Source organism: Anabas testudineus, chromosome 4 (genome assembly GCF_900324465.2).
Source record: "Anabas testudineus chromosome 4, fAnaTes1.2, whole genome shotgun sequence".
Lineage (NCBI taxonomy): Eukaryota > Metazoa > Chordata > Actinopteri > Anabantiformes > Anabantidae > Anabas > Anabas testudineus.
The window spans coordinates 13,774,683-13,798,878 of NC_046613.1; the positions used below are offsets into that span (position 1 = coordinate 13,774,683).

At 40.0% G+C, this 24,196-nt stretch overlaps 1 protein-coding gene across 4 annotated transcripts in view; it reads left to right on the plus strand.

Moving 5' to 3' along the window:
• Positions 1-16,453: 16,453 nt before the first annotated feature.
• pex5la (peroxisomal biogenesis factor 5-like a) overlaps positions 16,454-24,196 on the plus strand; it is a 72,637-nt gene continuing 64,894 nt past the window's right edge. For all 4 annotated transcript variants that reach the window (XM_026345263.1, XM_026345265.1, XM_026345264.1 and 1 more), the window contains exon 1: positions 16,454-16,912. In XM_026345263.1, coding sequence (XP_026201048.1) covers positions 16,892-16,912 — 21 coding nt within the window. In that variant the 5' untranslated portion in view covers positions 16,454-16,891. The remainder of the gene's footprint in view (positions 16,913-24,196) is intronic.

The window sequence follows — 24,196 nt, forward strand, 5'->3', positions numbered from 1 at the left end:
GCTTTGAATACACTTAAACCCAGAATCTGTGGTCTTGAAGATGCCTTCAGGGCTTCCTGACAGTGTTGGACATTGGTGAACCTTGGCAAAAAGCTGTAAACATTCAACCAACATCAGTTCAGAAAGCAGTGGCGTGAGCATAAATGACCTTAAACTGACCCTAGAGTGTTTGTGAATGTTTGTTAGTCCTGCTACGGGCTGTCGACCTCTGAAGGTTGAGACCTGCCTCTCAACCAGCGTGAGATGGGATGTGCTCCAGCCCTCCGTGACCCCTGCAGAGGACGAGCGCGTATGGAAAATGGATGGATGGATGGATATTTGATGTTGTTTGTGTCAAGAGGGAGCATGACTCAGCGGTCAACCATTGGGACTGTGACTGGTGCGCTAGAAGCAAACAGTCTGTTTTTTTCAGAGCTTTCAAACGTCACATAGCAATCCTACATCTCAGCTTTCTCAGACCTGCCACTTTTCATTTGATGTTTGTTTATCAGACTCGTGTCATCAACCTTTCCCTCCTCCTCCTCCTCCTCCTCGATCGAAAAACAAGATGTGAATTTTTCAGGACAAGGTACTTTGAACAATACATAGTTTCAACAAATGTTTGCAGTTCATTGAAAAGGAATCATGTAAATGCTGTCTGCAGAATTATGCAAATCGTTCACCACAACGAGACACAGGAACAAAGCAAGAGGGGAAAAAAAAGATGCATATAAATAAAACAAAAGTGCAGATAGACTGAGAAAGATTTAGAAAATGGATATTGTATAAATACTCGCAGTTTGACTGTATGACCAAAATAGAAGAATAGAATCCAAAAATGGCAGGAAGTTTAAAAAAGTGTGGATGATGACATTTTAAAAATGTGCACTAAATATACACCATGCGTCGTAAGAATCTAAATGTGATAATAACTTTGGAATAATGCAATGAGGATAGATAAATCATTCAGAGAGGTACATTAAATGCATTTAAATTTGGGTTCTTCCTAAGAGCAGCTTGCTCAGTTCTCCCTTGTGTTTTGTCTGTGTTGTGTTGACAAAACAGTTTTTGCTATGTGTTGATGTGCTTGTGAGACCAATAGGTCTCCACTAGAACGACAGAGCTCAATGCTGTCTTTCCACGTTTGAATCTACATCAGCAGATAAACATCTTCAGCAGACTCCTGTCTCTCTTCTGTGCACTCTCACTAATACACTAATGCCTGAAAGTGTTTGAACTGTGAGCTGATCCCAGAGGTGAAAAGAAATACACCACTAAATTACCCATGTTTTATTAAAAAAGAAACTGCAAGAACTGATGGTTAATTTTAATATTAAGTTAATTAATATACCAGAATTAAGTTAGATACGCTGCACTGTTTGTTTATTCTTTTCATCTTTATACTGGCAGTATACAGTGTAATACTGCCATGCATTCTGCTGTGCAGGGACTCAGTACTCAGAAGTACTCAACAACAAAAAGGAAGGTTTAAAATTAAAATAAAGCTTTTGTGAAGAATCTTCTCCCAGAGTCAGACATTCACTCAGGAGCCCCTCAGGATCTACAGTTTTGTCTTTTATTTTGATTAAACCGAGCAAAAAGAATCATTGATGAAGCTGTTTTTAGACTGCAGCCACGCGCCAGCTTTTCATTCATTTCTTTTATGTTTTCATCTTAACAATCCTCCAGTGACACAAATTTCCAGAGATGATTAGTAAAAAAATACTAATCATCAGCTTGCTGACAGAGGAGCTGCACAGAGTTGGCAGGGAGTGACGGCAAAACAATATGGGACTCTTACTGTAAGTGAATGTATGAGGACTGTTTCTAAGTTGACGAATGCTGATGCAGACAAATGAAGACCAAAGAGCGTGATTCTACTAAAATTCAGTTTTAAATCCTCATCATCTGCAGCTCAAGTGCCATGGTCCACGCTCGTAGTAGGTATGATAATTCGTATCTTATCTTATCTCTTATCTCTATGAATGTAAAAGCATTTGGAACAGGTGCCATTAAATGCAAATTAAATTATGGAGGGACCCAACTGAACCTCTATAACATGATCACATATTGATGTGAGCACAGAAGTTTGTTTTATGGTCTGTGCTGCCACACGACCATGTGTGGATGTGTGTTTTATCTTTTTCTGATTTTGTACCTCAGTCTGTAAAACTGACTGCTGCCTATGTTTTGGACGTCTTATGTACACTGAAAACACCATGTAGCCAAAAATATCCTGTTTGGTTCAGTCTGCAAAGCAGATCACACGAATGAATCCAGTGATAGAAAAGACATCTGACTGTGCCCATATAAACCATTTTTAGCTGCACAGAATAGCTGTATATGTGTATTTGTGGATGTCTGTTGTTGCTTACACACATGAGACTTGTTCGAAATAAAGAGAAAAGAACTGTGAACTCCCTCTGAGGCAATATAGCGGACTTGCCAGTGTTACATAAGAATGTGACTGCTCCTTTTAAAGGCCCTGGCACCTCTGTGCTTTTCTCAACTTCTGACTCACTTTTTCTTCTATAATGGCAAAGACTGGATCCATTGTATGCTGAAATGTCAGCATTTGGCTGTCACTTGAGTTAAACAATGGCAATTAATGAGCCAAATTTATCACACGTTTTTTATTAGTTCCTGCGGGAAGGAAATTTGCTTTTAATCTCTAAGAGGCTTCCAATTTTTAGTCTGGAAGGCTCGTGTGCCTGATCCTGTGTCTCGTTTTTGTTCTGTACTCTAGACACAGTGCAGCCAGAATTTAAAAAAATGACTTTTTCAAACTTAAATCTTGTGTCCATCAACGTTTGTCCTATTTATTTTACAGGAAGATTGTTTGTTTGCTGTTGGAAAACATGACAAAGGGCAAAAATATTTTCCGTCAATACAGAACTAATTTATGCACATTTTATAAACAATGCCTTTTTTCCTCCTTTGCAAACACAACATGTCATATAGTCAGTATAGCCAGTGAAGGCAAATTTAACTTAGAAAAACAAAATAGATAAGTGCAGCCTGAGGACTAAGCCATTTCCGAGTGCAACCTCTATATCGTCTCCTTATGCCGCACTTCATTGCATGAGCAAAGGGCAATCACCTACCACAGAGTCTTCTTATGTCAAGTTCAGAGGTCACCAAAGATCACCAGTAATTGGCCACTGATGAATTAGGTGTTTTTCCGATGGGTAGAGACACAGCTAATCAACATGTAATCCATGTGTGTTTGCACAAGGAAAGCAGTCTAATTGTCTGACTGCAAGAGTGGAATAAGATGGCATTTAAATTAGCACCTGCAATTCTCCGTCACCTGGTGTACAGATAATGCAATGTTTAATGACTCAAACTCATTTGAATATTTTAAAACATTTGAATCCTTCCAAATAGAAACAGCTACCCAAAAACGTGTACGCCTCAATACAATGTTGTTGTATTCAGGGTGAGAGTGAGTGTGTGCTTATCATGAGTTATATGTGTAAAATTGGTACTGTAGATAAGGAACATTAGTGGTTTTCAAGATGCTTGCATTTGAAGAACAAAAGATAGGGAAAGAGAAAGAAACATGAGAAGAAAACCTGTCCCTGTCCCTTTAGAGTGGTGTTGTGCAAGTTCCCTAAAAGCAGCACACACAACAGATATCTATACCTGTATACCTTGTGCTTTTCCAGCTGCTCAGCTGTCACAATACTGACAAGACTGTTCTTACAGGAAAAGATGAAGACAGCCAGAGAAAGAGAGAGAGAGAGAGAGAGAGACTAATGAAGGAAGAACGAGGGGATATTCATTGCATTGCTGGGTTTGCACTCCACCATTTCTCCATCTCATTTAATTTATCAGATATAACCTGGCAGAATCACCCAACCTTGGTAGTGATTATGCTCACCTTGTCAGTCATTCTCCCAGGATGTGTCTGGGGAGCCACATGAGAGCTGCAGCAATTCTAAGAGCAATTCTTAGTCTTTAAAACACATAGAGCTACAAACAGTCTGTTTGTTTGCTAAAGCGAGAGTTAATTTGCAGCTGAAAATGATGCATGGGAATGTGATCTTTCAGATGTAAGACATTGTCAGTGTTAAGGCAGTCACCCATCCATCAATTAGCTGTGACTGCCTATTCCAGAGGTACCTCGTAGACAGCATACATCTGAACTAGTGACACTACTGTAGTGAAAACAGCCTTTAAAACAGCATTGCAGATTACTTTTGAAGTTGTGATGTGTTTTGAACACAGACACTTTCATCTACTAAACTGCTTTAATCATCAGACAGATTCTAATACTAAAAATTATACCTACCACTACCACTGTCATTTACAGTGCATCCAGAAAGGATTCACAGAGGGTCACTGTTTCCACATTTTGTTGTGTTGCAGCGTTAGTTAGTTACCTCCAAATTCTACAAACAATGCACCATAATGACAACATGAAAGAAGTTACAATTTAGAAAATTAAATTTGAAAAATAAAAAATCAAACAGAGGTACATACTGTAAGTCTAGCAACTCCGATGCAGCCTGTTTCCACTGATCATCCTTGAGATGTTTTTCATCACCTGTGGGAAATTCACTTCACTGGACATGATTTGGAAAAGGCCTGTATACATAAGGTCCCACAGTGGATGTCAGAGCACAAAGCAAGCCATGAAATCCAAGGAATTGTCTGTAGACCTCTGAGACAGGTTTGTATCAAGGCACAGATCTGCAGAAGGGTACAGAAAACTTCTGCACCATTGAAGGTCCCAATGAGCACAGTGGCCTCCATCATCTGTGAATAAAAATAGAAAAGGTTTAGAACCACCAAGGACTCTTAGAGTGGGCCTCCTGGTCAAACTGAGTGATCGCGAGAGGAGGGCCGTAGTCAGAGAGGTGACCAAGATCACTCGGAAAGAGCTCCAGCATTTCTTTATGGAGAGAGGAGAACTTTACAGAACAACAACCATCTCTGCAGTCTGTATGGTAGAGTGGCCCGATCAGTAAAAGGCACATGACAACGCACCTGGAGTTTGCCCAAAGCCACCTGAAAGACTCTCAGACCGTGAGAAACAAGATTCTCAGGTCTAATAAAACAAAGGTTGAACTCTTTGGCCCGACTGCCAACAAATACACAATAATACATTTGCTTTTCAATGATTTGAAAAGCAAATCAAGATACTTTCATGTTGTAATTATGAGATTTTTTTTTGCAGAGGAAAATAATGAATTTAATCTATTTTGGAATAAGGTTGTAACAGAACACAAGGACATTTCAAAGTTGATATCATATTAGCACCCAGTGTTTGGCAGATTTAATATTTCTCATAGTCACCCTGCATTGTTTTGCAGGTATCACTCGACCATAGAGCGGCACAGATATAAAAACATTATATCAAAGGTGCACTAGCAGGTAAACTGAATACACTGTGCTGTACTTTGAGTACTACAAAAATATAGAGCATGCCTGAATTCCTTCCTGACAGAGCATTTAAGTTTGGTGATGTGATTAACATACGCTGTGCATGTTAAAGTCCCCAGTGTCAATTTGTCGGAACAGCAGCCAGCTGTTGTGGCATAGGGAGACAGCACATGACTCCACATGACACCACACAGCTGCCAAACAGTGTCAGGGTAGGTGAATATTTTACACAGTTGGCATGTGATGTCCATCAGTGACTATAATGTCACAATGCCCTTGAGACAGAAAATTATTTTCCAGTAGAAAATAGTCAGCTGTGAACGAGATGTAGACTTTTGTGCAGCTCCCAGATGAGAAAATATATGTACAAGTAACTGAATTAAAAAAAGAGGCACTAATGAAAAGAAGCAAGCTGCTGTACACAGCATTCAGATTCTGTAAGGTTGAGCACATAAATCAGGACACTGTGGCTTGTAAAGACACAGATTTATGGAAGGTTTACTATCAAATATCTGCACAAGGACATAAGGATATCTTCAGCTGAATGCAGAGGGCTTCCTGTGGGCTTCCCTGGGGTCAACGGGTGGTGTTTCGACAATAAGCCCACAACAACTTGTTCTGTATCAGCCACTGGTTCAGTATACTTACTTTCTCTGAACATTTGTTCTATGGGCCTAATATAGGTTAATAATGTTAATGACTTAACATTGTGTAAGTTTTGTAGCCTTAGTCTAAAGGCAGGCACTTTAAGTGTTAAGGCATCATCCATCAAAGTCATTTTTTACAGGGAACAAGCAACAACAACAACAACAACAACAACAAAAACCTGCTGTCCCTTGAGTTGGATGTGCATCTCAGATAGTAGTCACTCTTTTTTTGCCTACTGCCACATTACTTTGTCCAAGTGTGTTATTGTACTATAGGGTTTTGGTTTCCATTTGCTCAGACACGTCAGATCTGGAACCATTTCCTTAAAGTTCCTTAGAATTACATTAATTTGCACAGAAACATGTATTATTAAAGCCTACAACCTATTACTAATGCAGTGGTGATGCATGACACAGGGACAAAGATTTTTAATTAAACTTTGTCCATAATTTGACCCACACAAACTGCTAAGCTCACACATCATCTTTAAAAGTTGTTCCACTTGAGGACGAGGGCAGTGTTTAATAATCCAACAACTGAGAGATGGAGGGTAGATGTGACCCTCTTTCTGGTTTTTAATGTGTGTGTATGTGGATTGAGGAAATTAATGAGGCTTACTCTGGAGGTACATGTACTGGATAGAGTAGCTAGAGCTAGGTTTGAGCGACAAAGTGTTGCTTGTCTAAGTGAACAGTGTAATAACACTAAGAAATGTTTTCATATCAACTTAGTGCATTATTCTGTGCTTGCTTATTCTGTGTATTCCCGGCTGTGGCCTACTTAGATTAGGTAGAAGATTTGCAATTTCTTTGTTTTATCATTTTCTTTTAAATGTTAAAATATAATTAAAAATATGACATGTGTACACAACATCAGTCTTAGTGCAACCTCAGATCTATCACATGGCTAAGTGGTTGACGTGAGTAGAGAAGGTCGAGGAGACGGGAGCAACCCTACAGGTGAATGAGAAGATGGCAGAGCAGACCAGGTTAGGAGACAGTGACACCACACCTGGAGAGAGCTTACCAAAAAACAGAGTCCTCAATCTAAAATCCCAAGGCAGTAACAGTCTACAAGATCTACAGAAACTCCTGAATCCTCCACCATTCTCAATGTGAACAAACAGTTCCACAACAAACAGGTCCAATCCAGAAGCATAATCCTAAAAGACAAAGAATAAGAAACACAGGCCTGATGGAGGGTGGGACAGAGGTCGAGGCCAAGTTCCAGGCTGATCAGGCAACAAAAGCAGCTGGAGGGTTTCCACGTAGAGCATTAAACAATCTAGGAAACTAGAGGACTGAGAACAGGCAGTTTACATAGGGGGACAGGTGCACGGCAAGAGCAGGTGATTGCTGGAATGTACCACTGCAGAGGGGGAAACAGAGAAGAAAGATAAAACACGGAACAGGGGATCCATCGGTCACAGACCAAGAAGACAGGAGCAGAATCAAGACAATTCCTAAGTTAATTAGCATTTTTACCTGAGAGGATTAAAGAAAAGCTGCCATATCCACTGTTTTTATAAAACGTTACAAAATCATTCTATTTACGTAAAATTATGAAAACCTGGTATTATGAAGTCTTCACACCGTCACATTCTGCCTGTGTGCTGTGTGTAAGTCTATCCAGCTAATTATCCCATTTTAGTTTTGTGTGTTGGGAGGTTACAGATCTGTCGCTGGCTGTCACCACTGAAAGGCAGCACAGAGAGAGATGATCACACCATCTCTATGTCAGCCTGAAAGCTGCATGCACCACACCCTGTCAAAACACACACCGGGCATGCTGCCAGCTCTGAGGGGATTTACACAACAGGAGAAACGACACTATTGTCTAATCCATTGTGAGCCAAATGTAATCTTTTTTTTTTTTTTGTCATGCATGTTGCAAATGAAAATATCTCTGTCACACAACAAAAGCATTTTGTTCACATCTAAATCCAGCAAAAAAGACAAAGTGTTGTCTTATATAATGTTTTTATATTAATACAGTTATTGATACACTTAAATAATTTGACCAGTATATTGTTGTTATAATTTCCAACCTGTCTTCACCACTTTGCTTCTCTAAATCACTCTAACCTTGGTAACCAGTATACTATATAAGTGTCAATGTCTAATGACAACATGAAAAGAGGATTTGGACATTTAAACATTACCATAGCAGTCTCATCACAACTGGTCCTATTTTATCAGTGATGATGTATTATAGTCTTGACAGCCTAATAGGGCATTGCTAAAAATTCAGTAAGGACGCTCTACCCCCTTTAACTCTCCATGTTGAATTCCAGCTAAATCCTAAATCTGCTGCTCTTCTCTCCCAGACATTCATTCATTTCATCACCACCACCACTAGCCAGTTTTCTCTGTATTCCTTGAGCCAATTTTGTTTGCTTTCACAGTTCTTTGAACGTCACTCTGCTTCAGTCACTTTGCCTTTCAGACCTACATTTGGACAACCCATCTCAACCCATTCAAATGCTGGGAAAGTGTTTGTTGTAGCTTAGCACAAACAATGTAAGCAGAGAGCTTCCATGCAGTTGAAAAACCTTCAACTCATAGCAGAAAAGCAGTCAACATCATATAATTTTCTTTTTTACATTGGCCAATCACGTTTGAGGCCTGGCTGTTGGCAGCTATGGCCAAACTGTCTCTGACACATCATGAAATAAGCCTTGAAGCCACCATCGTCCAGACAAAACAACTGGACCAGCCTGTGGTACTGATGGATCTCTCCTCTTTCTGAGTGTCTCATGTGCCCACACAGATCTCTGCTCCTCTGTGTCTAATGTATTTTAGATCAGCATCTCATCCGAACCAGAGCAATGCCTCCATCTGTTCATTTTTTATGCAGATGTTAAGATAAATGATGAATGTTTATATAAATATGTAAAGATGTTTAGTGGTCCTTACTTTTGAGGTTAGGCTAACAACATCAATTTGCCGGTTGCCTGGTAACAATAAAAGAAACACAGCAAGCTGGTATTTTTTTAATTGTGCTTAACTTCAAAAAAAAAAAAAAGCTGTGAGATGTGCCTCACATTTTGCACATGTAGAAGAGAAGCTAATTCCTGACAAAACCCATGTGATTCTTTAATGTATTGGTGAATAAACAAGATAAAAGTGCATTTGTCCATCTTCAGTGGAGGCTCACTCTTGGATGTTTAACATGTCATTCCCAGGGAAGCAGTAAAGAGGAATACCCCTCAAAATATTTATATTTTTTTAAGCACACTTCAGATTATTTAATTTAAAACATGACTGTAATTTTTTTTTTTATATTCATTCTTAAAATATGTTTATGCTTCTGCGGTGAATGTGTATTTTGCAGCCTATCAAGGTTGTATTAGTCAGACTAACACAAAGGCAGCTCACAGCATATTCAATTTAGCAATGCCACACCCACAGAAATACAACAGTACACGGGAATCTCAGTGATAACAAGATGTCTAATTAGCCACCGTGCAAATCTTCAGAAGGTAGTTATCAACCTCCTGTGACAATTAACCACCCGCAGGCTATATATCCTCAGTGCCTCCATCTGTCTCATATCTCATCTTATCATACATCTCTTTGTTCTGAAGGTACCAGGTTTCAGTTCATCAGAGCAAGCATGAAATCAAACAAGCACGCAAGAGGAAAACTCATTGTCATATGATGTAACCTGTTTGACACAGTAACACCAAACTGTAGCAACAACTTGCTCAACATACAATTTATTTTTTCTTCTTTAAGGTGTTGGATTTATAATGCGGTGATGTCAAAAAAGGATAAATAAAGACTGGGCAAATCATGCATGCTACAAGTATATATAGAAATACATATACATAAATACATATAATGCATACACTGGGCTGGTGTATGTATATGTATTTATATATATTTGTATCTGTAAACTAATAAATAATGTGCAGCCATGAGGAATTCAAAAGGGATGGTGTTATTCAGGGTAATGTTTCTGTTCTGAATAAAAGGTCAACAAGCTGTCTTTTGGCCATGACATGAAAGATCTTTCTATTCAACCAATCAATACTTTGTAAATTGGAAACTTTACTTTACTATCGTCATTACAACATTGACCTTGTTAAAAAGAATGTGAAAAGTGTCCCATGACTCATAAGCAAAGAAAGATCAGATTAGCATTGCACCTTCATAACACTGTCAGACTCATGACGGACAATTAAAGTAAGTCTTAAAATTGTAGCACGTCATTTTCTTGCAACAATAAAGAAAGAACTGTTATAAATAAAGTAAGGAATATGTTTTTCTGGACTTGGTTTTATTTGGTGTGGGTTAGAAACCATTTTTGTGTGGTGGAGCCCAGTTTATAAACTTTGTCTGTTGTTCCTCAAAGCTAATCCTGTTCAGGGTCACAAGATGCTGGAGCCTATTCCAGGATGCACAGGATGAGAGTCAGGTACACACTGTACTGGTCACCAGACTGTAGTGTCACAGGAATATGACACACCTCATCCAAAAGAACAATAAGCAGCATGAAAACACCACCGTACAAAGAATGTTGCACTGTGGATTTACACTTCCTCTTGTCATTACTACCTGGTCTCCTGTTTTCTCCACCGTGGGAAGAATAGATCTCGCCTTTGGCATTAGTTAAAGCGGATCCTTAATAAAACACAACATCTATTGCTGCAGTAACTGACCTTGCTGCAAATGCTAAAGTGCACAGATAAAAGGAGAGGCACTGTGGGTCAACACTGTTTGAAGGCGCTTGCAGCACACCGGGCTTGTGAACGCAACCTGCTTTTATCGGCCACCAAACAACTAAACGCAGCAAAATTAGGCAGCTGTATTTGCATTCTAAACACAATCATAGGGTAGTGATATCAAAGCACTGCAGATCCCTTGATCTACTTTTGTATTTATCAAAAAAATCCTACATTTATGGATAAATATGAAATCATTCCACATACTGTATGAATATTCCTAGTTTGATTCATCTGGAGCAGCTCAGCTGATGTAGTTTGTGTTTGTATTTGAGCTGAATAGGATTTCTGTGTGTGCCTTTGCTTTTCTGCGGAAATATTTGAGAAACGTGCATTGTGAATTCTATAAAGTGCACAGACAACCGTGAAAATGAAGCCAGCTGAACAACTGGGTAGATTAGGGATTTTAAAAGGTTACTTCCTTTGTGGGTATGTCATCTTGGCATCAAAGATTCGGACGTGTGTGCGGTCAGCATTATGGGGCTGATGCTCCCTAGAAACCAGAGTTGCCAGGGTGGGGCTGATGTGACAAGATGGCACTTCTAAACTTTACTGAGTCTATAATTCCTGTCCAAACACTGCAGAATGCTCTAAATGGTTAACGTTACACATTTAGGATGCTAATGATAATCACATGCTAAATGCGTTTCGCATCAGAAAATGTACAGAAGCATCTAATAATTATGAAAATACTTTATTGATCCCCTGGCAAGATTGTCGTATCAACGGCTCCAGTAGATGACAGCGCTACTGAGGAGTTTTCAGTGTCTACTTCCAGTCCAGTCACTCACCCTGGGGTCTGTAGACGACTGCTCTACCAACTAAACTACATGTATACATACAAATGTACAGTAGACAAAAGTAAAGTTCACACCTCTATGTACAAACAACCCCTTTAATCACGGTGGAAACAGCTGTACAGCTGTTAGCATCCTCTTTCCAGCCATAATCCTAGTTTCTCTGCAACATTGGCCTTACTTGATTCTTATCCTGTCTATGATAACAGGATACAGACATAAACATGATTGAGGTCATCAAGTGCTGTTTAATCCTCTCATATATCATAGTTAACCAAGTTTAATCAAAGTCCAGTTGAAGTCCGTCACTGATAAAGAAACAACAGACCACTGAAAGGTCCTGACTGCCATTAAAGCACTGAAAAGATATGTCAACGTGTGGCTGGGTGACTCTGAGATCCACTTACTGCTGGGTGTCAGAATGACTGGTAGCAAATTAATCTCTTTATGTTCAATAGGTCTGAGGTTGTAAAAAGATTAAACTATCCATTTGAAATACCTTGACCTAGCATGTGGCTCTGAAAAACTAAAGATTGGTTTATGGAGGTTTTTACAGAGTCTTCAAACCATATGGATGAAACATAATCTGCACAAAAGGACAATATTATAGCATGCATTGAAGGAAACTACACACAAGTAAAACCAGTTATTATAGTAATATCACACTGTGTATTCTTTAATCCAAGGTGCAGCAGAGGCCTAAAGGAAATTGTGTTTGTTGGAGTGTAAATTGGTACAAAGTACCTGCTAGCCCAGATCATTTGATATGATTTGTTTGCTCTATTAACTTTTTGTCATTCTCCACCTCAGCTCTGTTATGTTGGCTCACTGCTAATGACTTGTCCTCCAAACAGATTAGGTGGTAGTGTTGTAGTCTCGTTGTGTGCAAAATCAAAATAAGTTACATTTTGTCAGAGCTGGCTCAGTGAAGCACATAGTACTACAGTGCAGAACTGTTCCTACTGTAGGTCTGTGAAAACACACACTTTTAGCTTGCACGGCGACACTTCCTGAAGGCTAGACCCCTCTCAGGCAAATAAAGCTTCATGACGATGTCACAGCGGATTATTTCAACCCAGAAAACGCAAAACAGACTGCAACTTCTCTTCAATCACAGAGATACAATCTTTATTGAGTGACATAGTCTGTGACTTGTTGCTGTGGGTTGTGCAACAACCGGCTGACTAGAAACCACTTTTGGAGAAAATTATAGTCTGGGCAAGGAAATAAATGTTTGCTTGAATTCAGATGAGACGCTGTATTACAGTACAATTGGTGTGGAATCTTTTGCTCTGTGTTTTGTTGTGTTTCATGACATGAAGAGTGTAGTTGTCTCCTGATTTCCTGTTTGCATTGAACATGAACCCTGCATTAAAACTTTAAACTTAACTTTACTACTCCTTATCTGCTGCGACCCAGCTGTAGTACATTAAAGCAGAAGTCTGAGTCTTACATCAAAGTTGAATTAACGAATCTGTGATGTTACATGACAATGAGCAGCCAATACATGATACATAGGATAAAATGGAGGTTTCAATTTTTAATCAGCACATTTATCAATTGAACCTTTGTCTGCTAACGAGCTGACCGAATAACGACTCCATCTATTTTTGTCCTTGTAATTCCTTCACAGTATTCAAATACTATTCGCTACTTCATTTGACTTTATCTTCTATTTCTGTTGACAATGATTGTCTTATTTTAATGATTACAAATTCATCATAATTATCCTAACACTCATCACTAAGCGTGTCCCTTCAGGTGTGATTCTGTCATCAGAGTAAGTAAACAAAGCCTGAGTGTATTTACTCTAAAACACACACTCCATATTCTTTCCTCACTGTTAGATGAAATCGTCTAATCCCCAGGTTTTGGTGATGTTAATGTTTCCAGACAAGTTGACAGATAGCATGCCCTTCTGTAATGAGCTGTGAAAACGCTTAAAAATAGAGCAGGATAAGAAGATAACCGCATAATCACACATTAGCTTGTACACTTTGACCCCATCCACGCTCAGCACCGGATCATTTTTAAGCTTTCTTGCTCTTTTTACCTACAGCATAGTGTATTGTTTTAGTTCTGTAACTTCCTGGGCTCTTGCCCTTCTAATCCTTTGGGAAATTATGCCATCAACTCTCCCAAAAGCTGAAGACACTTCAGTTTTGCTAAAGTTTTGTGCAGTTTGACTTACACAGAGAAGTGCTCTGAGCTGAATGCTAACAGTTTTGAAATCAAAGTATACAGTGGAAAGAAATTCGTAGCGTACTTACAAATGACAATGCCACATGCTGAAGTCTTGAATGCAATAATTACCATCTTATTTTAGCATATAACATATATTCAAAATGCTAAAATAAGAAGGAGCCACCTGACATTGAGAAGCAATTTCTCATGTATTAAATTAATGTCTGCATTTCTGACTCCACATTTCAGAAGTTATATGTTCAGAAGCCGAAGTGTTGGAGTCCATGTTTCCCTTTCCTTTTAGAGATGAAGTCAGTCATTGTTCACGTGTGACATGTGACGTGGCTGTTTTAGTCTGGCTAAATTCAACCTTTCTCCAGAACTGGGATAAATACACATTAAAATGGATCCTGAGCAGTTTAGTGAAGGTTACAGAGCTAATGTGGCATAATATACACATGAAAGTCATAATCAATGACTTTAGTTATGATTTCTTTTCTTATTCAGTTTCCTTGCGCTCCCGTTTCATTTCAGGGACTGATAACAAATTTCAATTTACTGTAACTGAATAATTTTTCTGTCAGAGAGCAAAGACTATGCGGCCCCTTGTATAAGAAATCCTCTTATCACGATGTTAAATATGTTTTACCAGTGTGTCATCACAAGGAGATTGATAGCCGAGGGGTGAAAAAAAACATAACCACAGTCCAGTGAAATCTAAAAATAGATTTAGAGGTCAACACATACACCTCTGTCATCTCAAATCTCACATGAAAGTATAATCATCATTCATTAATAAAAAAAAAAAAAGAGGTATAAGAAAGGAGAGAGAATGAGAATCTGTTCAAAAACAGCCTGGCAAATGTCTATGTACTTACAGTGGCCCATTTATGTAGAAACACAAGGCATGGAGATAAAAAAGCGTGCTGATTTGCAGGCCTGGGGCCCGGATTTGTTTTCATCTGGTGAGGAATGAAGAATATAAAAACACTGCAGATGGGAAAAACTGCTGCGTCCGTGAGTGTTTGGGCTGCTGCAGCACAGGAACAGAACTATTTTAATATAGAACTGTATTTTTCATTGAGGTCTTAACAAATTAATAAATAAATACCGTAAAAGAAAGAAGTTTTTTTTTTTCCATTTTAAAATTTCCCAGCATGCAACAGTGACAAATCATATCTTTATATTATATATCATCATGGTTGTTCTTATTCCCAAAACCCTGAGAGTAGCAAGTGCCTAACCATGTAGCATGACTGTGATACCGTGCTACCATGTGAATCAAAGGCTTGGGTAAAGGCAGTATTTCCTCCTAGTGTGATGTCTCGAAAGAAATGACTTGACCCCATCGTCACGACTCTCCAACAGCGCTATTGTTGCTTCTTAGCATTAGCTTTCGCGGCTTTGAATTTGAGGTGCACCTTTATTTTTACAGGTGACTTTGTTAAAAAGCAGCCCCCCCTTAGAAAAACCATATCTGCTTTTAACTACTAATTAAGAGTCTTTGCCAAAAGCAACAGACATGACAATTTGCACGTCTCTGACATCACATTGCATGATTTCTCTTCAGTGATGCACGTTTTCGAAACACTCATTCCTCGCTGCCATCTGGAGCAGCCAGTGTAAGACATTAATGCAACTTTAACTCACACTCTGTTTACAGTTGTAACATCTGACCTGAGTACAGAGTACTAGTAGATGTCCAGATGGTGGGGCACTCCACATCAGTGAGAATGAATTGCTGCTAGTTGTGACCCTTTGTTACTCAGTTACTTCTAATGAGCTGCTGCAACATAAGCAAAAGTTTGGATTTAATTTCTGCAATAGTGCATTTTCTTTATTTAGAAGACAAAGTGTGGCTGGATAACTGTACATTGTTAATCAGTGATGAAGACAGAAAGGTTGGCCTGGATACACGGTATATAGTGGTATAAACATTAATGCTGCACTGAGGCCAATTTTATCTATAATTTTAAAAGTAATCAGTGGCTGTGTGCAACTGATAAAAATATAAAAAGTTTTAATAAAAGAAATATACAAGGATCTGAAAATTGTATTGACATACTGTAAATTACTGGAATAAATGTACAGCGCTTAATTACAGTCCACCACTGATAATGTTTAGACCCTTGACAGGCTGCAGGTCAGGTCTGGACAGGTCAATCACAGGGCTAACACACTAACACCCACTGACATTTTAGAATAGCTAATTAGCCGAATGTCTCTGGACTGTGGGAAGAAAATTGAGCACTAGCAGAAACTCACTGATGCAAAGGGAACATGCAACATACACAGAGAAGCCCCACCAGCACCAGTCCAGACCAGTGATTAAAGATATCACACGGGAGGTGACAGTTTGGCACCTGGGCCAGGAGCCTTTGTTACATGTAGTTTGATGGGAACCACTGTGCCAGAGGACCATTAAAATAAAAACTGAAATCTGTTGGATGGTTTTGGTTATAAAATAGTTTATTTGTATATTAAACACAGTGTCTTTAATCTTCTTTTTCTGAAAATGTTTTAATATAAGACATGTGTTCTGAGCTTGGCTAAATCATGGGCATGTTCTGTATGTTCTTCTGCTTGAAACATGCTTCCAAGGGTGACTGAAATGTTCTTGCGTGCCTCCTTGTGGAGGACGTCAGCACTGGGGGAGGCACCCGAGGGCTGGGTTTAAAGAGAGTAGTTGGCAAACAGGGAAGAGGAACGCACTATAAGAGGAGAATGAACCCCGGAGGAGCGTCCAAACATTTAAACCGCAGCCGAGAGAGGAGGAGAGGAGAGTGAGAGACCGCGGCAAGGTGAGAAACAGAGGAGAAGAAGGAGGAAAGACGGTAGTACGGTCAGGATGAAGACTTAAAACGCGAGGATATTTTCCTTACAAAAACAACCAGCTCCGGCACAGCGTGAGGAAAAAGTCCAACGCTGCAATCTTGCTGCGCCCGGCGCGCATCCGTGTCACGGCGCACAGAAATCCTGGATGAGCAAGTGTCTGCTTCAGCACCTGAGGAGAGGACAGCTCCTCCGTCTGCACCTCCGGACCTCCTGTCCCAAAACTCTGCTCCAGCACAGCTTTTAATGTCGACTCTTCCAGTCTGACACTCTGCAAGTCTGGAAGAAGTCTAAAGATCCACTGACAGAGAGACCCGCGACTGACTGTGTGCTCAATATGTACCAGGGGCATTTACAGGTAAGAGGGCAGCCTCTGCTTCTTCTTCTTCTTCTTCTTCTTCTTCTTGTTCTTCTCTGTTGTAATGGAAAACGTTGGAATGGAAACCGGCGTGAACAAGCCGCACTTCTGCATGCAGCCCAATCATGTCAGGAGCGTTTTCACACAGGGGACATGAGGTAATCACGGTTATAAACTGTCAGCTGACAACACAAACACGTTTCCAGCGTGTTCACTTTGACATGAACCCACACAGCTTAAACTAATTGTAAACCCCACATTAACATGCTGTTAGTCAGCTTCAGCCTCAGTCTTATTTCACCAGTTCACTCAAACCAGTGAGCGCTGCTGTTGCGCGCCCGCGACACGTGCACGTCCAAGGTAAACAGCAGGTAAACAGCAGGTAAACAGCAGGTAAACAGGCCTGTGCAGCCTCAGCAGGGCAGCTCTGACCCGGCAACGCAACCATTAGTTTCCAAAACGTGCACTCTTATGGGCACGTGACGTCATGCAACCTGACGTCAGTTTCCATATAGCAAACTACAGTTTTGTGGCGTCACTCTAACTCAAGAAATCGCCCAAACGCGACACGGTAGCTGGACAGAGACTCGTTTGATGCGTCAGCTGGTTTTTTTTTTCCTTCTGTGGAAATCGGAGCAGTACAGTACAGTACAGTGCAAAGCTGCAAGCCAGAGCTGCCCACAGTGCACGTTTGATGCACAATGTATTCACATATCGTCGTTTGAACACACCAAAGATCTCTCCTCTGTGGTAAATGAGAGTGTTCTTCTTTATTTGGGATGCATGCACTGAAATTAATACTAATGGATGACAAAGATACTTCAGCTCCCAGACAGCTGATTATGTAATAAAACACACACACCTGAGTCAGTACTCCAGAACATCAAAGACCAAAGTTTAATATTTTATCTTATATTAATAGATAATGCACAAAACATTGAACAGTTCTTCTCTGAATTACCCCATCTGTGTTTGTAAAGGGTCAATGAAAAGTGTGTCATATTTCATTTTGCTACATGATGGATGTAAAACACATATGCGTTTATTGTCTTTTAAAGCAGCCCCAGGTTTCAGTGTTTCATCCCATAGTGTTTCATTTATCTTGACGCTTTCTGTGTTCCTCATCACATGCATGCAAGTCATCAGGCTTTGCCTTGTTTACATCACAAAGTGTAACACGATACAGGAGTGCTCCTTCACAGCCATCATAAGGAGGTCATTTAGCAGCAAATGCCCATTGAATGCAAAGCACATGCTCTATCTGCTGGTAATGGAGCTTTTTTTTTTTTTGCCTGGAAGCTTACTTGCGTAATTGATGCATCTATCTTGATGTTAAAAACACTTCCTCCTTGAAGTCAAGCTTGTGTGCCTGTGCGTGAGTGTGGAAAAGAAGTCAGAGCTATCTGAACTTGAAAGTAATGCAGCCAGATCTTTTCTCAGATGGAGACTGGATATGAGACACAGTTTGGCTTCTAAAGGAATTGGGTTTGTTTCTGGCAGCAATGGATTAACGTTCTCAGACATCTTGGGATATTTGTGCAGAAGCTGTATTTTAAATTTAATGAGGAATGTGAAATTCAATCTGTCTTCATGCATGTATTTAGTTTAATATAGTGTTGCTTTAAACACATGGATGTCTGTGAAGATTCATCCAGCTGAGGTTTATCTGGACGTTGAGTGACGACCACTGTTCTTTTTTCTTTCACTACTCCCCAAACTAGGTCCTTCAGTCTAAGGAAAGTTGATTCCACAAATCCAATCCTGCCTTAACAGAGGGTACATTTGTGGAATCCTGCCAACGTTCCTCAGGATGAAGCATGAGTAGTGAAACATTTCAAACTACCACAAAATAAGTCCAATCGTGACTCGCCACCGCCTGAATGAAATCAGTAAAGCCCGTACTGTATAACCAGTATCAGTCAGAGATATCGGATTTATTCCCACAAAGTAGACACACTTGTAAGTCCTACTTTATTACAGTCAGTCAGCACGATTTAACAGCTTGTGGGAGTCGCAGCTGAGGAAGCAGGTGGATGTGAGAAAAAGATAATGATGTCCTAGTGTTTTTTTATTTTACTTGTTGACGTTGATTTTGTTTCTCTGACTTGATGCATCCGTATGTGTAGGGTGCTACAGCAATGCCATTCAGGGTAAGGTATCTGCTAAAACATAATAACTTGTTTGCATAATTTGCTGTGGATCTGCAGACAGTGATACAATATTGGGTGGATCAAATAACTTGGCACAAGCCGGGTTTCATTAAAGATGCCAGCTCCCGTCCTCATGGTTGGCTGATGTTGATTGGGCTCTGCATGGGTAATATCAGAGCCTGGCGTGACCAGTGCTGGTTGGCAGAAATACAATGCTCGACTGGTGTCTGCTGTTTTTCCAATATATCCTTCTCGCCCTTAAAGTATCATAAACATGTGAACGTTGCGAACATCCTGTGAAGTAAAGTTACAAGCCTCTCCTTCTGAGGAACGAATTCACTTACTGTATCAAGTGTTGGAAACGATTGATGCAGTCAGAGAAAAGTGGATGTCAGCTCCATTGCTCTTTCTGCGAAGGTGCAACCGAAGATGCTGCGAATTGAGCTGATTCAGCACGGCTGCTCGACTCATCAACCGAAAAGCTACGAGATATTGTTTCAGTCAGTTTATTTTTCTTTATTTGCAGTGCAAATAAGAAAGAGCTCGAGAACTGCTCCATCTATTACTCCTAGAGATGACACGCTCCCCACATTTCAACATTATGGAATGCCTTGTAATTGGTGTTGTGGTTCCCCTACTTTAGTATTCATGTTTACAGTGAATCTAATTACGTGAGTGCTTGTACTGTGTGTATAAAAAGGCATCCTGGCTTTAATGGAAGGGATGCTCGGAGGCCTCTGGATATTTGCTCTGTTAAGCACAACAGTATTACATAATCTGACTATCATATCCCTTCAGGGAAGATCTCGGGTGGATCTTATCATTGATCAGATGTAGCTCAAGTCTCTTAAGATCTCAGTCATTTACAATGTCTTTGCATTAAGCCACTAAATTGTCCATACACTATGATTTGCTGGGTGATAGATTATAGAGGTTATCCTGCAGCACTCTGTATTGTTGTTACTAGATGGGGTTTCAATTTCTCCCCTTTACATGACGTCAGACATGCTGCTACGTCGACATGCAGCACAATCAGATAATATCTTTTATGAAATGCAAAATAACATGTTGACTTAATGATTTAAAATATTCCAATCAATGCTAAGTAGCGTTTAATGAAGTAGAACCTTTTGTTACAGAAGAACCAACCAGCCCCAGTTTAATCCTCATGACACAAGCGTCAGTCATAGTTGAGCAGTACAACTATCATTTGTGGAAGTTCAAGTCTGCTAAAGCTCCTTCTTTATTCACTGTTGTGCTAAAAGTCTTTCATCATGACTTCTCCCACGGCCGTGATGGTCAGCTTCAGGCATGACAAAGGGGTCCTGAAAGCTTCTTTCCCACAGAGACTGTTTAAAGTGCCCTTGATTTAATGAACCATGGTCTTGATTAAGAGTGATTTAATAGGCTTGACTATTTCAGGAGCCGGGATAATGAGTGAAATCAGGTGGTATCCGGCTGGAACGAAAGCTCCACAGACAGCACTGCTCTCTCTCCTTGTTGGAGATGTGCGGGAGGGCAGGAAAGTAAATTTCTACAAGAGGCATTGCTCAGTCTAAATATCACCACTGTAATTTGGAGGTTTCAGGAAAATGCTAACACAGGAGAGGAATATACTTTAAACTAGACTAAAAACAGAAAACATTGTTTGACAGTAAAGTTTCACTTTGGCATCGAGTTTCAACTCTGACTTAATTCTGAAAAAATACATGACTCCCTTCTCTATCTGGAGGAAAATCTTTTCTAGCATAATCTAATAATCTTTTGGGATTTTCTCTTTTTTCTTTTCTGTTTTTGTCCGTGCAGGCAAACACATGTATTTCAGAATCTCATTTTGTATATGCTGTAGTTCTCTCTCTGTTCACGTTAAAAGAAACAGTCTTTTCTGAAGAGACCACATTTGCATTTCGCCATTGTGCTCACCAAGGCAGACATCCACTCCTCAGTCAGTGGTGACAATGGAGGGCATAATGGGAATCTCCTCCTCTTGGTAGTTAAGACGGTGTAGAGGTCCTGAGCAGCTTGTGGAGATTGTAAAGCGGACTAGAAGGGGACTAAGAGGGATTCGAGCGTACATCAGCAGCACTTGTCCTATAAGCTGATTGAGGAGACAGAGATTGTTGTGCTTGCAACACAGAATGGGAATTCAGCGCTCTCTGAACACCCACCCATTCATCCTAGAAAATAATTAAAAATGAAACAGTGTGAACGTTCGGGACAGATGTGGGTGGGAATGATGTGAGCAGATATGAGAGGAAAAGAAAGACATGCAACACAATCCTGTTACTTAATTAAAACAATTACAATTTCATATTTACAGTATATGTTTTAACCGAGCTCGCTGTCATTCATACTAGTTCGTTATAGTCACAGTTAGGCAGAGCGACTATGGAAATGTGTCCAGAGCTTTTATTGCACTGAGATGAGTACAAATGTTCTGTTGAGCAAAACAAATAAAATATAATTTCTTTCTAATGACCTCACAATGGTTATTATCTGATAAATGATACTGTGCTAATGGTGCTTTTGCGTACATTTAGAAAGACACAACAGCTTTATTTGTGTATTAAGTGTCCCATGTTGCCCTCACATAAGCGAAAGAGACATTATGTCATAAACTGAACTTGAACTAAAACAGTTTCTCTGTTAAACTCTGTGTTCTACGTCAGTGCTGTCAGCTAACAACAAGTTCATTAACCTAGTACAACAGTGCAAATTAGCTTTGGCGTGAGGTGGAGGAGAGGATGGGATTATAATATTAACAAACACAGAAATGCATTTTACAGTAACTGGAATAGGAAAATGCAGTTTTATCAAGATTCCACTTCATTTTATTTAAAGCCACTGTTCTTTCACCTGTTGTTTTAAACAACTTATACATTTTCTCCATTTCAAAATAAAATAGTTTTCACTTGCAGCAAATGATAAATGATAAATCTGTGAAGGAGAAAATGTCATGTTCACCCTCTACAGCCTCTAAGTACAAAGTGATACAGCAGCTCAACATTAGCAAGTTTTTGAAAGAACGGGAACTTCCACCTGCACAATCCGATGCTGTGATGTTAGCATGACGAATAATCATCATGTGCTGTATGTCGGACTTGTTTAGCTTTTACACTCCAACAGATATGGACTTTGAAATTGACAGAAAGGGTGACAGTGGATAAGTGGTGTCTACACCATTGCACTGAAGCAGTTCACCAGCTTTGCACAACATTATGAGACTCATACTGAATGTCATGATACTGTCTTGGCCTCAACTACCACACACACACACACACACACACTCACACCAAATGTCAACACAGTGTAGCAGGCTTTCTCCAACAAGGCGCCTATCTGAAAAGGGATGTAATCAATGTGAAGCTCCCAAATTCACAGCTTCACAGCTCTACATCATTCTCTCTTTTGGTGGATTTCCTCTGGGTGTCTTTCTGCTCCAAGTCTGTTAACACGGCAGCCCTCCCAACCCCACATGGAGAGTCCCCTGAGCTACTGTACAAAGCCACATTTTTCCTCCTACAAAAGTAGGACAAGCCCCAGCATCTTTGTTACTGGGAGCAGAGGGCTGTGCAGAAGAATGGGTAGCCCATCCATCTCTCTCGCCCAACCCATTCATAACAGTCACTCTCCAACTGGGAATTAATTTGCTCCAGAAACAAGGCGTCTCAGTGCCGGAGTGGAGAGAGCATGTGTTCGGTCCTCCGGGGAGATATGAGCTATCATGGATGAGAGCTGTTGATAAACAAATATGCATTTCACTGTAGCAGATGTGAACAGGATTTACACCTAGATATTCAAAAAGGAACTGCCCAGTGATGACTTAGCGCCGCCGCCTCTCTGTAAATCTGCCATAAAATGCAGGTTGCGTTCTGTGTCTGTTACTCTACATGAAATGTTGGCACTAAATTCCTTCACTTTTATACTGATTGTACTATTCTTAGAAACCGCTGTCAGTTAGTCTATTGTTTTTGTTTGTTTTGTTTTGCATTATTAACCACTAGAACCTCAATTCTAAAAGCCAAAATGCCAAATAAATAAACTCAGAATTAAAATGAGAGAAAAGGTTAAAAGATATAAAGAATCTTCCCATTTAGAAAGCTAATGGTATTTTTAAACATCCTTCCAAATTTGATCTAAGCTGTGACCAGGAAAAGTCACTGTAACTATGAGCCGCTGTAACCTGGCTGGAGTTTGTCCACCAGTTTGGTTCAGAATAAACGATCTTAACCACAAGATGGATCTACTTTAAATTCATGGTTCACAGAGGATGAATCTTACAGATGTTAGTGTTCCTCTGAGCTTTCATCATCACTGCAACAATGTTGTTTTTTACATAAATGTCTTGAAAACTATGAGATGGATTGTCATGAAAGTCTGTGAATTTACGTTTACCTTCAGGATTGACTCATCATATCAGATCAGTATATAGTGACACTGATGACGAGAACTGAATCACATTGATAAAATGATCCAGCTATTGTTATTCTCTCTCCTGCCTAAGCATTCCCATTTCTGGGACATGATGCAACACAGTTTTGACTAAGAGACTTACGCATCTCGTGTTTGGCTCTGTGCTTTTAAAGCATATTAAAATAATAGTAGATACTGAGGACAGACTCACACTTGAGTGCGATATATCCGAAGGCTGCTGCTACACGAGGAGCTCATGAAACACCGCTTTTGTGTTCATCATGGCCCGTTCTCTTTGCTGTTTTGCTGAGAGAATCCATTTCCGCGCCTCAAGCAAGAGATTCTCATCTTTTGATTTGCCGACTCCCGACATCCTGTCTCTAGATTCGAACCTAAAGTGGCAGCTCTATCTTCACCCTCAGCCCTGCACAATAGCGCTTCCTCTCTGAGTCAGTGATCTTGTCAGATAATTGCAGGAGAACGTGCTGCAAAAATTAAGGTTGTGTATTATCACAGCAATTAGTGTGTACCCACAAATACCAATTAGATCCCTCTCATGATCACCACTAATGACAATTTCAACACTCTCTTCGTCACAGCCCTGCACTTACAACCGCGCGCTACCCAGCAGTTTACAGCAGTGAAAAGCAAGCTGTTTGTAGGGAAGTCAAAATAATGAAACGTAAGTGAAGCTGCTCTAATCTCCTTTAAATTAATTTCA